Source organism: Gracilinanus agilis, chromosome 2 (assembly GCF_016433145.1).
Source record: "Gracilinanus agilis isolate LMUSP501 chromosome 2, AgileGrace, whole genome shotgun sequence".
In the NCBI taxonomy this organism is placed as follows: Eukaryota; Metazoa; Chordata; class Mammalia; order Didelphimorphia; family Didelphidae; genus Gracilinanus; species Gracilinanus agilis.
Window position 1 is genome coordinate 151551456 of NC_058131.1, and position 15943 is coordinate 151567398.

Below are 15943 nucleotides of genomic sequence, written 5' to 3' on the forward strand. Positions count from 1 at the left end.
CCAGTTCAGGCTCTTTTACCTGGATTATTCTAAGAGTCTCTGAATGACTCTGAATCCAGTTTCTCCTCTCTAATCCATCCTGCACATAGTTGCCAAATTGATAAGTATTAGTCTGACTATGACAATTCCTGCTCAAGATACTTTGGCCACTCTGGTGCCTTGACAGTATAATACATACACATTTGTTTGGTACCTAAAGACCTTCACAAACTGGCTCCAAGCTATATTTCCATGTTTATTTCCCATTATATCCTCTTGTATACTCTATACTCCATACACTCATACTTATGTATTTATATGTTGTATTTACTTATTTTTCTGCATGATAGTTATGTAATTCTAAAAGAACACAAGCTGCTAGAGTATATGGACCATATTTAGTTATGTCTTTGAATACTTATTGCCTAGCCCAGTGCCTAGAGATAGGTAGGAACTAAATAAATACTTAAGGGACTGAACTGGATTGAAAGACATGGACTAGATTTGCATAGAATTGAAGGCCATAGATGGGTTGTTTTCTATCTATCACTGATGAATTCATTGCACCAGAAGCCTCAACTATCCTCAGTGCTTAGCACAGTCTCTTCACAACAGGCATTTAACAAATGTCTCTTGGGTTACTTGGATTGGCTTGGTAGCTCCAAAAGTGGGTAACAGTAATCTGTGCTATAACTGAGCCCCATTATATGGAGGGAGGCAGAAACTGGTGATTGTGGGAGTCTAAACTCTACATACCTGGTTCTCAAGTTGTCACTCACAGACTCTGTCCAGTTTCGAAGGAGGCCAAAAAGTGGTCTTTCCTCATACTGTTTGGTATACTGAGCCAGGAGTTCCCGTACCACCACCTGTACATAGAATTCACATTTCAGAATGTCAGTCAGTTCTCAAATAATTAAGAAATGCTGCTCTTGCTTTAGTTATTGTGCTTTGTTGTAGCATGTTTATCCCTTTGAAAGTGTTGGGACATCCTTCTGGGTGACATGAGCAATAAGAGGGCAAACAAGACATTTTCTCTATCCCCCGACCTCTCAAAAACAAAAACTGTGTAACAAAGAGAAGCAAATTCAGCTGTTTCCATGGTCTAGGACAGTGATAGGCAAAGTTTTTAAAGAGAGGGCCAAAGGAAAGGAAATGCTCATTTGTCAGTCTGTTTCTAAGGCAACTCTTTCAAAGTTTCACTGTATTGTAGCCTACTTATTGTATTCGTCAGATGAGGAATAAGGTCACATAGCCAGATAGAACATTTCAGGGGGCCCACATCTGGCCTGCGGGCTGTAGTTTGCCCATCACTGATCTAGGAGAACTAGATATTTTTAAAAATAAAAAGCTAAAAAAACCCTGAAATGATACTCAATTCTGATGACCTTGAGTTTAGTCAGTTCCCTTCCTGATCTTTCCATGCTAACAGCAGGGAGGCTATAACAGCAGACCCAAGGACATGACACAAAATTATATCAAAATGCACCCCTGTATCCTAGTCCCTTCTCTCTCCTTCCAGTATTGTGAAGATCTCAACTGCATGCTACAGAAGGTTGCTAAGGCCATGAGTACCAGATTAACCGTAGCCCTTTAAGATCAAAGGTCTGTCAGGTCTGCAACCCAGAAGCACCAAAGCTACAAAGCTCTGAATTGGTAGGAAATTCTGGTGCTAGACCAAAGAACTGAGGAATAGAGGGAGAAGAACAGGTTAACAGGACAAGACACCATGGGCAAGGGGAGGGGATATGTATCACTCCACTAAGCTTGAGGGAAACAGCATACCATCTATTGAGGCCACTTCTGACCATCCAAAATTCAGGTGAGTAGAGACCTAGGCTGATGAACCATGACTTGCCCAGTTCGGTAAGAGACTAAGACACTCTGAAATCTAGTCCTTAAGGAAACCATAGTCAGAGGGTTCAGAAGTGAGTGAGAAGGAAAAAGGATGGGGAGGGGATAGAGACTTAAAATACCAAAGATTTCATGAAGAAGAAAAACTCCAAGACATTGAAAATTAAAAAAATAAACCAATAGGATGAACGGGAACAAAAGTAGGAAATATGAACTCCAGATCTAGTAAATGAGTTCAGGCATCTATGAATTAATCCTGCAAAATAAAGGAAATTATCCAGTGCATGATGAGATAGTGCCTTATAGAATTTTAGCAGTACATGGAAACATAGCATGCTATTCTTGAGTGATTCAAAAGAAAAATGAGAATTATGAAAACAAAATTTATGTCCTCCACAACAAAAATAATGAATAAAACAAAATTTTGAATTTCCATTGATAAGCCTCATCAAAGAAACAAAAGGTAAAAAATAGATTGGGAATGAAAATACACAGAAGTAAAGGATAATCTAGGAAAGAAGCAAAAAAAAATTAAAAGAAAATACGTCCACCATATAAGCAAAACATACTGAACTCAAAGACAGGATGTGCAGAGAAACCTAAGGATCAAACATCTCCTAGAAGAACATGGCAGAAAAAAACCTGAACATTCCAATGAAAGAAATAATAGAAGAGAACTGTCTCAGACTTCTAAACATAGAAAATAAAATTTCATATGGAAAGAATTAACAGATTGCTTCCAGAAAAAAAAATCCAAGGCTATAAACTCAAAGATACATAATGGTGAAATGTAATGATTAAATTCAGAAACAAAAATTTCTAGAAGTATAAAATATAAAATACAAAGGAAAGGACATTTGAATGACATGAATATTCTACACTCACTAGAAAAAGGAAAAAGGAATGGAATAATATATTCATAAGAGCAGTGGAACTCAGGATTCAGCCCTGGATGACCTATCCTGAAAATCCAAGCTTAACCATACAAGTTAAAAGACAGATAACTCAATAATAAAGAAGAGTTTGAAATGTTTTTAGAAAGAAAATCACAGCGGAAGTAATTATATGCTTTTCAAATACTCCAAACAACAGAAATGCAGAAGGAATGAATAAATACAGAAGACAAGGAGAGTAACAGTAAGAGTTATGGTCTGATAAGAGATTTCTTTCTAAATAAACATAAGGTGGAAATATGGCAGAAGTAACAGTGAAGAAATGAATATGGAGAACTTCTGTGTTAATATGGCTACAGAGTAGTAGCTGGAAGCTTACCCTCCTCACCACCAAACAATACATGACACCTCAAAAGGCCAAAAACACCAAATCCAGATGAATGGACTCTACAATAGGGCTCAGCATTGAAGGTACTGGGCTCCCACCAAAACACAAGCTAATCAACTCTCCCCCATTCCACCTATGGTGCCAGAGCCAAAGCCAGCAGGCCAGAATTACAGTGAGCTTGTGGCAATCTCTAGGGTCTTGGCAGCTGACTAAGAGCACTAGGGACCTACCCCTGAAAGCATCTAGACCTGAGACCCCAGGAGACTAAAGAGCATGGACCTTAGGCACGGAGATAGAGTGGAGAGGGGAGACAGACAGAAGCTGCGAGGAGATGATTGGGAAAGTAGCCTTAGGGAAAATGTCTTCCTTAGCTCCATACACAGAGAGCCTGGCCTCCCCCCTCAGACTTCTGACTGAGAAGGAAAATCAGCATAGTGATGGCAAGTAATACCCAAGAAATAACCACCAGAAAGAACATGAGAAAGGCATTAACCCTGGATAATTTTTATGGAGAAAAAATCCAGACCACAGAGGAGACAGCAGAGGAGGACAAACAAGTAAACACATCCAAACTTTCCCCCCAAAAGGAAAATTGGTCACAAGCTCTTGAAGAGTTCAAATCCGAGATCATGAGAAAGGCGGAAGAGATTTAGCAAGAAAAGTGGGAAATAGTTCAAAAAGAAAATAACAGTTTAAAAGACAAAATTTCATACTTGGAAATTGAAGTCCAGAAATCAAATGAAATAATAAGGAAATTGAAGACAAGAAATGACCTGCTAGAAGCCATGAAAAGCAGAATAAACCAAACGGAAAAGGAAAATAAAAAGATTATAGCAGAAAACCAGTCTTTAAAGACCAGAATTGGTCATGTAAAAGCCAATGATCTTGCAAGACAGCAAGAATGAATAAAGCAAAGTCAAAAGAGTGACAAAATAGAAGGAAACATGAAATATCACACTGAGAAAATTAATGACCTTGAAAACTGGTCTAGAAGAGACAATTTGAGGATCATTGGTCTACCAGAAAACCCGGAAATCAATAAGAACTTGAACATCATACTACAAGAAATTATCCAAGAAAACTGCCCTGATGTTCTTAAAGAAGAGGGCAAAATAGACATTGAACGAATCCATAGATCACCCTCTACACTAAATCCTCAAAAGACAACCCTCAGGAATATAATTGCCAAATTGGAAGTCTTCCAAACTATCAGAAAGAGACAATTCAAATATCAAGAAATACCAATCAGGATTACATAGGATCTGGCAGCCTCCACACTAAAAGACCACAAGGCTTGGAATATGATATTCAGAAAAGCAAGAGAACTGGATCTATAATCAAGGATCACCTACCCATCAAAACTGACTATATACTTTCAGGGGGAAGTATGGGCATTCATCAAAATACAAGATTTCCAAATATTTATAAAGAAAAGACCAGAACTTAGTGGAAAGTTTAATATCCAACCACAAAAATCAAGAGACACATGAAAAGATAAACAAGAAAAAGAGGAGAAAGAAAATAATATTTTAATTTGCTTCGTTAAGGACTTCAATAAGATCAAATTACTTGTATTCCTATATGGAAAAATGGCATGTGTAACTCAAAAATCATATTCACTATTATAGTAATTAGAAGAATTATTCAGAGGGAGAGGTTAGGGTACTAACTTGTCTAAGATAATATGCAAAAAAAGAAAAAGAAAAGGTGTGGGGGGGGAATAAAAGACGGCAACAAGAGAAACATGAAGGAATAAGAAAAATAGATAATCTATACCACACAAAGAGGCCCATGGGAAGGAGGAGGGGATGAATACTATTATAAGAAGGAGAGGAAGAGAGTGTTAATAGGTAATACTTAAACCTTACTCTCAGTGGAATTAGTTCTGAGAAGGAAGAGCAGCTACATCCATTGGGATATCGAATTCTATCTTACCCTATGGTGGAAATCAGAAGGGAAAAACCAAGGGGAGTAGTGGGGTGGGGAGTTCAAAAAGGGAGGGAAAGACAGGAGGGAGGGAATTTAATAGACTCTAAAAATGTAATAAGAGGGGTATGGTAAGGGAGGGGACAGAAGGGGAAGTAAACTGAGGGTGGGGATAGGGGGACTGATTAAAAGCAAACCAGTGGTTTAAAGGAAATAGTGAAAGAAGAAAGGGCAGAACTAGGAGAGGAACTCAAAATGTTGGGGAATACACAGATGACAATCATAACTGAATATGAATGAGATTAACTCACCCATAAAACGGAATCAAATAGCAGAGTGGATTAAAGACAAAAATCCTACTATATGTTGTCAACAAGAAACACACATGAGGCAGATAGACACACACAGGGTCAAAGTAAAAGGCTGGAGGAAAATCTATTGGGTTTCAACTGAGAAAAAGAAGGCAGGAGTTGAAATCATGATTATCTGACAAAGTCAAAGTAAAAATAGATCTGATTAAAAGAGATAGGGAAAGTAATTACATCCTGATAAAAGGCAGTATAGACAATGAGGAAATATCAATAATCAGCATGTATGCACCAAATGGTATAGCATCCAAATTTCTAAAGGAGAAATTGGTGGAGCTCAGGGAGGAAGTAGATAATAGAACTATACTAGTGGGTGACCTGAACCTTCCTCTATCACATCTAGATAAATCAAACCAAAAAATAAATAAGAAAGAGGTAAGAGATATGAATGAAATCTTTAAAAAATTAGAGTTAATAGATATGTGGAGAAAAATTAATAGGGACAAAAAGGAATACACCTCCTTTTCAGCAGTACATGGTACATTCACAAAGATTGACCATTTACTAAGGCAGTGATAGGCAATTTTTGAGCTTGTTGCGTCAAAATTCACCAAAAAAATGAGTATAACTAAGGTGGTGTGTCACTTCAAGAAAAAACACCATAATTTTGTGATACTTTATAGTTTAAATAACAAAAATGTATAATTTTAATATATAACTGTATTTAATAAACCAAAAACTAATTATTTAACTTACCTGCTTAGTGACAGTTGTTTTGGCCTACAGACCTCCAGCACAGAGTGTCTACACTACACTATAGCAAATGCTTCATCCTTGGAATGCAGCCCCATACGTCTCTGTATGAGGCCACATGCACCCTTGTGTCATGAAAAATGGCTGCGTGTGTCAGTGCTGACATGCAGGTCACAGGTTTACCATCAGGGTACTAGGGCATAAAAACATGGCAAACAAATGCAAAAGAGCAGAAAAAAGAAATGCAACCTTTTAGATGATAAAGCAATAAAAATAATAATTAGTAAGGGTACATGGATATGCAAATTAAAAACTAATTGGAAATTAAATAATATGATTCTCCAAAATAAGTTAAAGACAAATCATAGAAACAATAATTTCATTGAAAACAATGACAATGATGAGACTTCTTACCAAAATCTATGGGATGTGGCCAAAGCAGTTCTAAGGAGGAAATTTATATCACTGAGTGCATATATTAACAAATTAGGGAGGGCAGAGGTTAATGAATTGGGTATACAACTAAAAAAACTAGAAAGCAAACAAATTAAAAATCCTCAGATGAAAATTAAATTAGAAATACTAAAAATCAAAGGAGAAATTAATAAAATTGCAAGTAAAAGAACTACTGAATTAATAAATAAGACTAGAAGCTGGTATTTTGAAAAAAACAAATAAAATAGATAAAGTACTGGTAAATCTAATTTTAAAAAAGGAGAGAAGAAAACCAAATTAACAGTATTGAAGATGAAAAGGGAGACCTCACCTCTAATGATAAATTAAGGCAATCATTAGAAACTATTTTACTCAATTATATGGCAATAAATATAGCAATCTAAGGTGATATGGATGAATATTTACAAAAATATAAGTTGCCTCTATTAACAGCAGCAGAAGAAATAGAATACTTAAATAATCTAATATCAGAAAAAGAAATTGAACAAGCCATTAAAGAACTCCCTAAGAAAAAAATCACCAGAACCCGATGGATTCATAAGTGAATTCCATCAAACATTCAAAGAACAACTAATCCCAACACTATACAAATTATTTGACATAATAAGCAAAAAAGGAGGCCTACCAAATTCCTTTTATGAAACTAATATGGTACTTATTCAAAAGCCAGGCAAACCAAAAACAGAGAAAGAAAACTATAGACCAATCTCCCTAATAAACATAGATGCAAAAATCTTAAATAGAATACTAGCAAAAAGACTCCAGCAAGTGATAATGAGAGTTATCCATTATGATTAGGTGTGATTTATACCAGGAATGGAAAGATGGTTCAAAATTAGGAAAACCATCCACATAATTGACCATATCAACAAGCTAATAAACAAAAATCACATGATTATCTCAACAGATGCTAAAAAAGCCTTTGACAAAATACAACACCCATTCTTATTGAAAACACTAGAAAGTATAGGAATAGAAGGACCTTTCCTAAAAATAATAAACAATATATATTTAAAAGCATCAGCAAGCATCATCTGCAAAGGGGATAACTAGAAGCATTCACAATAAGTTCAGGAGTGAAACAAAGATGTCCATTATCACCTCTATTATTTAACATTGTATTAGAAACACTAGCAGTAGAAATTAGAGAAGAAAAAGAAATTGAAGGTATTAAAATAGGCAATGAGGAGACTAAGCTATCACTCTTTGCAGATGATATGGTGGTCTACTAAAAAAATCCTAGAGAATCAACTAAAAAGCTAGTGGAAATAATCAACAACTTTAGCAAAGTTGCAGGATACAAAATAAACCCACATAAATCATCAGCATTTCTATATATCTCCAAAACATCTCAGCAGCAAGAGTTAGAAAGAGAAATTCCATTTAAAATCACCCTAGACCAGTGATGGGCAAACTTTTTAAAGAGGGGACCAAAGGAAAGGAAATGCTCATCTGTTGGTCTGTTTCTAAAGCAACTCTTTCAAAGTTTCATTGTATTGTATCCTACTCATTGTATTCGTCAGCTTAGGAATAATGTCAAGCTAAGAGACAGAACATTTCAGGGGGCTGCATCTGGCCCCCAAAGTAGTTTGCCTATCACTGCCCTAGACAATATAAAATACTTAGGAATCTATCTGTCAAGACAAACACAGGAATTACACAAACACAACTACAAAACACTTTCCACACAATTAAAACTAGATCTAAACCAGTGGTTCCCAAACTTTTTTGGCCTACCGCCCCCTTTCCAGAAAAATTATTACTTAACCCCTTGGAAATTAATTTTTTAAAAGTTTTAATAACAATTAATAGAAAAGATAAATGCACCTGTGGCCATCACCACCCCCCTGGATCGCTGCATCACCCACCAGGGGGCAATAGAGACCACTTTTGGAATCACTGATCGAAACAATTGGAAAAACAATGATTGCTCATGGGAAGGATGAACTAACATAATAAAAATGACCATCCTACCAAAATTAATTTACTTATTAAATGCCATATCTATCAAACTACTAAGAAATTTCTTTACTGAATTAGAAAAAACTCTAACAAAGTTCATCTAGAAGAACAAAATATCAAGAACATCAAGGGAAATAATGAAAAAAAAAACATGAAGGAAGGTGGCCTAACAGTACCAGATTTTAAACTGTACTATAAAGCAGTGGTCGTCAAAACAATATGGTACTGGCCAAAAGAAAGAAGGGAAGATCAGTGGAATAGACATGGGGTAAGTGACCTAAGCAAGACAGTGTAAACCAAAAAGCCCAGCTTTGGGGACAAAAACCCACCATTTGACAAAAACTGCTGGGAAAATTGTAAAACAGTGTAGGAGAGACTGGATCTAGCTCAATATCTCACACTCTGCACCAAGATAAATTCAGAATGGGTGAAGGGCTTGGATATAAAGAAGGAAACTAAATAAATTAGGTGAACAGAGAACAATATACTTGTCATATCATTGGGAAAGGAATGATTTTACAACCAAGTAAGAGTTAGAAAAAATTACAAAATGTAAAATAAATAAATTTTTTACATTAAATTAAAAAGATTTTGTACAAACAAAGCCAATGCAACCAAAATTAGAAGAGAAGCAACAAATTGGAAAAAAAATTTTATAACAAAATACTCTGACAAAGGTCTAATTACTCAAATATGTAAGGAGCTAAACCAACTGTACAAAACAATCAAGCCATTTCCCAGTTGATAAATGGGCAAGGGACATGAATAGGCAATTTTCAGATAAAGAAATCAAAATTATCAATAAACACATGAAAAAGTGTTCTAAATCTCTTATAATTAGAGAAATGCAAATAAATAAAAACAACTCTGAGGTACCACCTCATACCTAGTAAAGTGGCTAAAATGACAGCAAAGGAAAGTAATAAACATTAGAGGGGATGTGGCAAAATTGGGACTTTAATGCATTGCAGGTCGAGTTGTGAATTGATCCAACCATTCTGGATGGCAATTTGGAACTATGCTTAAAGGGCTTTAAAAGACTGTCTACCTTTTAAACCAGCCATACCATTTCTGGGTTTATACCCCAAAGAGAAAAAGGGAAAAAGACTTGTACAAAAATATTTTTAGCCATGCTCTTTGTGGTAGCAAAAAATTGGAAAATGAGGGGATGCCCTTCAATTGGGGAATGGCTGAAGAAACTGTGATATCTGTTGGTGATGGGATACGATTATGCTCAAAGGAATAATGAACTGGAGGAATTCCATGTGAACTGGAATGACCTGCAGGAATTGATGCAGAGTGAAAGGAGAAGAACCAGGAGAACCATACACACCAAGGCTGATACACTGTGGTACAATTCAATGTAAAGGACTTCTCTATTTGCAGCAATGTAATGATCCAGGACAACTTGGAGGGGCTTATAAGAAAGAATACTATCCACATTCAGAGGAAGAACTCTGGGAGTGGAAACAATAAAAAAATAACTGCTTGATCACATGGGTTGATGGGGAAATGATTTGGAATGTAGACTCTAAACGGTCACCCTAGCACAAATATCAATAGTATGGAAATAGGTCTTGATCAATGGCACATGTAAAACTCAGTGGAATTGAGCACTGGCTATGGGAAGGGGTGGAGGAAGGGAGGGAAAGAACATGAATGTTGTAACCATGGAAAAGTAGCCTAAATTAATCAAATAAATAAAAATGTCAAAAATAAAAAAAAAAGAAATGAATATGGGATATTATAGACATAACCTGGGGACATCCTATCTATAGATGATGCTTCTTTAGTGGGACCACATTAACTATATTACAACATAAGAGGGTATGTGGAAGGGAGGAAGGAGAGCAAGAAGAAGAGAACAAGTGATGTACTAGGATCAAATTAAGGGATAGCAAAGAATGGAGAGTGACCTCCATGGTCTCAGAAAGAAAAGAGCTTACAAGGGAGTTATGAGGAGGGAAGAAAAGACTGAAAAGAGAGGGTAAGGAAAAAGGCCTTACTTTGGATATAGAAAGGAGTTTCACTAATGAATGCTCCCATGGGTGAAGAGAGATGGTTAGTGAAGACTGATGAGGACCTTACCATGGAAGACATATGAAGGATTTTTTAAAATTTCTTTTTCCTGGGAAGAAGGGAATTGGAATCCTTGAAGGCAAATAGCACCTGGAAGGGGTGTGAACCCAAGGACCAGGAAGATTTCCAGGCCAATATAGGAAAAAAAGGTCAATAAGAAAGGGTATAGATAAATAGTAGGCTAAATAAATGGTGACATAGTGAGGAGGCATCTCAAATAAATGGTATTGTTCTGGAAGTGAAGCACAATGGAAAAGAGGAATACTTACAGGCTTTAGCAGAAAATGCCCAGAAATGGGATCCTAGTATAAATACTTCAGAAGCATTGACTGCATGTGGAATCCAGAGAAAAGAGAGAAGTCAAATAATTATAGGAGTTATGAGTCATAGAATAAGGTCTAGATGAAACAGAAAGAGAAGATGGATAATGAATAAAATGAAAAAAAAAATCCTCTTTGGAAAGCGGCACAAATTTCTAAAGTAAGGAACTAGCTCAAGGGGAGAAGAGGGAATCTATTTGACAATCTACTGAATCTACTGAGAGAAAAAAAGGGGAAGGAAATATATAATGAGATAAAAGCAGGAGACAAAAAGGAACTAATAAATAAAAGTCTAAAGTGAAAGAGATATCAAATGAGAAGGGGGATCAGGAGTAAAGGGAAAAGACAGAATCAGTGACAACAGAGTCTCCTTAAAAAAGATGAAAATATCTGAAGGAATATAATATTGTGTTTACAACAAAAGTGGAAACTTGAAACTAAAAAGCTTCTGTAGAGAGAGATATCATCAATGCATCTAGTTTCAGAAGGAAAATGATTAAGTGGGGAAAAGAAATATTTGTGTCAAACTTCTCTGAAGAGAAATTGGTACCCAAGGTGTATAAACAATACACACACATACATACACATATACAAATAGACAGAAAGAGATAGATAGATAGACATAGCCATTGTCCAATAGAAAAATGATCAAAGGATATGAACAGTTCTCATAAGAACTTAAAAGTTTTGACAACCACATGAAAAGATGTTCCACATCACTAGTAATAAGAGAAAATACAAATCAATAGTGAGGTTTTACCTCACATCCTGAAAATTGGCAAATATGACAAAAATGGCAGCAATGTTGGAGGGATTTTAAAAAGATAAGGTACATTAATGTGTTAATGGCAGAGTTATGAAATGATTATTGTTGTTTGTCCTTCATTTTCTTTTTTTCATGTTGATACAATTTTTAATAATCATTTTATGATATTTTCTCATCCATGTCCTCTCTCTTTCCCTCCCTTTCCTCCTGCTTCCCCACGATGGCAGATAATCTATAGGTATATTGTTTGTTTATATATATATATATGTATATATATTTATGTGCTATCATGCAATACAAATTTCCATCTTCATCATGTTGTGAAAGAAGACACATTGTTTATATAAGAAAAAAACTCATGAAGGAGATTAAGTGAAAAATGGGATGCTTTGATCTACATTCAGACTCCATCAGTTCTTTTTATAGTGGTGGATAACTTTTTTTATCATGAGTCTTTTGGAGTTGTCTTACATCTCTGCATTGCTAATAACAATTGAGTTGTTTATAGTTGATCATCATACATTATTGCTGTTACTATGTACAACATTCTCCTGGTTCTGCTCACTTCGCTTTGCATCATTTCAGGTAAGTCTTTCTATTTTTTTTTATGATAATTCTGTTTGCCAATTTTATGGCACAATAATATTCCATTACAATCATATAGCACAACTTTCCCAGCCATTTCCCAATTGATAGACATCCCTTCAGTTTCCAATTCTTTGTCACCACAAAATGAGTTGCTAGGAAAATTTTGGTACAAATAGGTGCTTTTCTCCTATCTTTGATATTTGGGGGATACACACCTAGTAGTGGTGTTGCTGGGTCAAAAACTACACACAGTTTTATGACCTGTTGGACATGGTTCCAAGTTGCTCTACAGATGGTTGTATTGGTTTACAGCCCTACCAATAGTACATTAATATCCTAATTTTCCCACCCTTCCCTACATTTATCATTTTCCTTTTTTTGTCATATTAGCCAATATGATTAGAGTGAAGTGGTACCTCAGAGTTGCTTTAATTTTAATTTGCATTTCTCTAATCAATAGTGATACGGAGCATTTTTTCATAGGACTAAAGATTTCATCTGAGAACTGTGTGTTCATATCTTTTGGCCATTTATAAATTATAAATACCTATATAAACAAGTGATAAATGATGTCACAAATTTTTCTTTTGTGTTTCTACTCCCACCGTTCCTTCTCATAAGTCCCTCAGGAGTGTCCTGGATTATTATATTGCTACTAGTAATAACGTCCATTACATTGGATAGTTCCACAAAATTTCACTTTCAGTGTACAATGAAGAACAATATTTTTAAATGTGCTTTGTTTTACCTCTTTCTCCCTGAATGTGTCTCAGTACATTCTCTAAGACAGGAATAATAATGCCTGTCTCTTCATAGGAACTACAGTGATGCACGTGGGTAAAGTCTTATAAAGACCAGTCTTGTTTTCAGTTTTAAATTATTTCTTCTGCAGGAAGCCCTAGTAAATCTAGAGCCCCAAACTGGAAACTCTAAGTATAAGCAATTTTTCAGAACAACTACTTACAGCACTGCAAATTATATATAAGCATGCCATGGTATCGGTTGTATGACATTAATAAAAGTTCTTTTTTTAGAGCAAGTGGCTGTTTTGATCATTTATTTTACAATCAAGATTTTCTGTATTTTTAGAAATTCACAAAGAAGTTGACAGACATTCTCATGATGTAAAGCTTGGCTCAAAGCCTCTATAGATTGTTTCAAGTTTATTTTTATTTGTTACATTAATGTCAAGGATCTGGCATCTGCCTCGTACGGGTACTTCTCTGACACAGATTGTAACTCATCTGTGTCTTAGAAGTTTAATGAATTGCCTGGTGGCCTTCTAGAGTTGAATTTTTCCCACCACAGCAAATCTGTTCATTGAGAAGCAGTTGTAAGGTTTTGGGGTTTTTTGTGGGGTCTACTTGAAGCATTTTTGCTTGAATTCTACTGGTATGGCCTTGGAAACCTAGACTCACTTCTCCATGAAAAGGTCCATCAGTAGGGGTGATTCACCTTACTGATGGAAAACACCACTACTTCAGATTATTATTATTATCATATCTTTTTATAAACTGGATTTGTTTTCATTAGTGTAAGGAGCTCCATGTAAGGATCTCTGCCTACCGATGTAAATTAGTATCCTTTTTGTCTCTTGTCCCATCTTGAACAAAAAAAAAATCTTGTTCTAGGCAGAATGTGAACCTAAAATTTCCTAGCTCCAAGCATCCCTTTTTCATGATTCCATACTGCCTTTCACCCAAATCATTACAAAACTTAATCTGGGAAGGGAAGAAAGAGAAATAGGGAAAGTCTTCACAAAATGGATAGACAATTATGAACAAATGAGATAAGGAAAAAATAACAAAATCCTGAGAAAATCTACTAAATATGAGCCATTTAATGCACCTCCAATTATAATGAAGATGAGCCAGGAAAATTAATAGCAGGGTGAGTCCTGCAAATTTGTACTGCCTGGATTGTTTCAAGAATATTATCAATTCATATTTAAGAAGTGAAGGGGAAGAATATAAGCATGTATACAGCACCTGCTATATGCCAGTCATTGTGCTAAGAGATTTACAAATATTATCTTGTTTGATAGCCACAAAGGAAACTGAGGCAAACAGAGGTTAAATGTCTTGCCAAGGGTCACATAGCCAGTGTCTGAGGCAATATTGGTCTTCTTGACGACAGAACCAGCATTCTATACACTGTACCACCTATGTAATGCCCCTAGGTATTCCTACTACATATAATTGACAATGAGTACCCAACTTTTGAGGATCTCCAGTGAAGGAGAACTCATTACCTTCCAAAGCAGCCCATAATCCTTTCTGATAGCTCTAATAGTTAAAAGGGGTTCCTTTATCTCAAATTTAATTTGTCTCTTAGTAACTTGCAATACTGGCTTCTAGTTCTGCAGGAGAAGAGAGGAAAGGGAGAAGAATAAAGAAAACAAATATAATCTTGTTTTCTTATGCCAGCCTTTCCAGTCCCTGAAAATTACTATCATACTCTCTCAAAGCTGTTTCTTCTACAGGGTAAATATCATCAGTTTTTTTTTCTTTCCTTTTTTCTTTTTTTCTTTCCTTTCCTCACACCCAAATTGCGTTTCATTTGACCTACTCAGATTATTTATTACAAAGAAAGTAAAAATACTCCCTACACACAAGGAGCTTATATTCTAGTAGAAAAAAACAAATGTAAAAATAAGTTCATGTATCCCTTTCCCATTGCAGGGATTAGGGAAATCTGGAAAATCCATGTAAAATTTTTTGCCTTTTCTTCTCTTACAAGAGAAGTCTGAATTTTTTCCTTTTTCTTTTATGGGGGTATTTACGGTATCTTATTGCATAATTTAGGCTAAATATTTGGTCATAGGCTATATAATTTCTAAACTTTTTCAGTGTCATCTGTTGGCCTTTGCATGTCATCTGTGGCTTCCATAAAATTACCTCAAAATTCCCATTTAATTTCTTACATTGACCCGCAATATACTGAAAATGCCATGGGGAAAGTTGGGGTGTGAAAGGAAAGCCTGTACATTCAAAATACATAAAGCATTGATGCAACACATGTGAGAGGAGGAAGCATTAGTTGCTAGCGTGACCAGTTACTGAAGAGTACTAGAATTTGGGTTTAGCCTTGAAGGAAGCCAGAGGATCTAAGGTTGAGGGTCAAAGAATTCTAGTCATAATAGTCAGCCAGTGGAAAAAACAGTGACAAGAGAAGGCAGATAGCATTTGAGGAAATGTGAATAGGCCAATGTTGCTGGTTTATAAGGTATGTGGAGGAGACTAAAGTCAGAGACTGGAAAGATAGGAAGGGGAATGGTTATAAAGAAAATGTCAACCAGAAGACTTCGTATTTAATCTAGGGGTTAACTGGGCACAAAGGTGATAGGGACAGATATACATGGGAAGAAATGGGATTGAATCCCACCTAAGGCACTTACTAGATGCACCACTTGTGACAAGCCATTGTCATAAAATCATAGATTTAGAATTAAAAAGAATCTTGAAGTCAAGTCACAATTTAATAAATATTTACCATGTTCCAGGAATAGTGTGAGTGCTTAGGATACAAAGAAGGCAAAAAATCTGCCTTGATCTCAAGGATCTCAGTCTAATGCGGGAGGTAACATACAAACAACTACATACAAGAAAGAAAGAAAGAAAGAAAGAAAGAAAGAAAGAAAGAAAGAAAGAAAGAAAGAAAGAAAGAAAGAAAGA

The 15943-nt window shown here is 35.7% G+C and overlaps 1 protein-coding gene across 1 annotated transcript in view; it reads right to left on the reverse strand.

Moving 5' to 3' along the window:
• The window catches only part of ACOXL (acyl-CoA oxidase like), a 511038-nt gene that overhangs the window by 188651 nt on the left and 306444 nt on the right, over positions 1 to 15943 (reverse strand). Inside the window, exon 12 of the mRNA XM_044659510.1 lies at positions 736 to 845. Within this exon, the coding sequence (XP_044515445.1) occupies positions 736 to 845 (110 nt within the window). The remainder of the gene's footprint in view (positions 1 to 735; positions 846 to 15943) is intronic.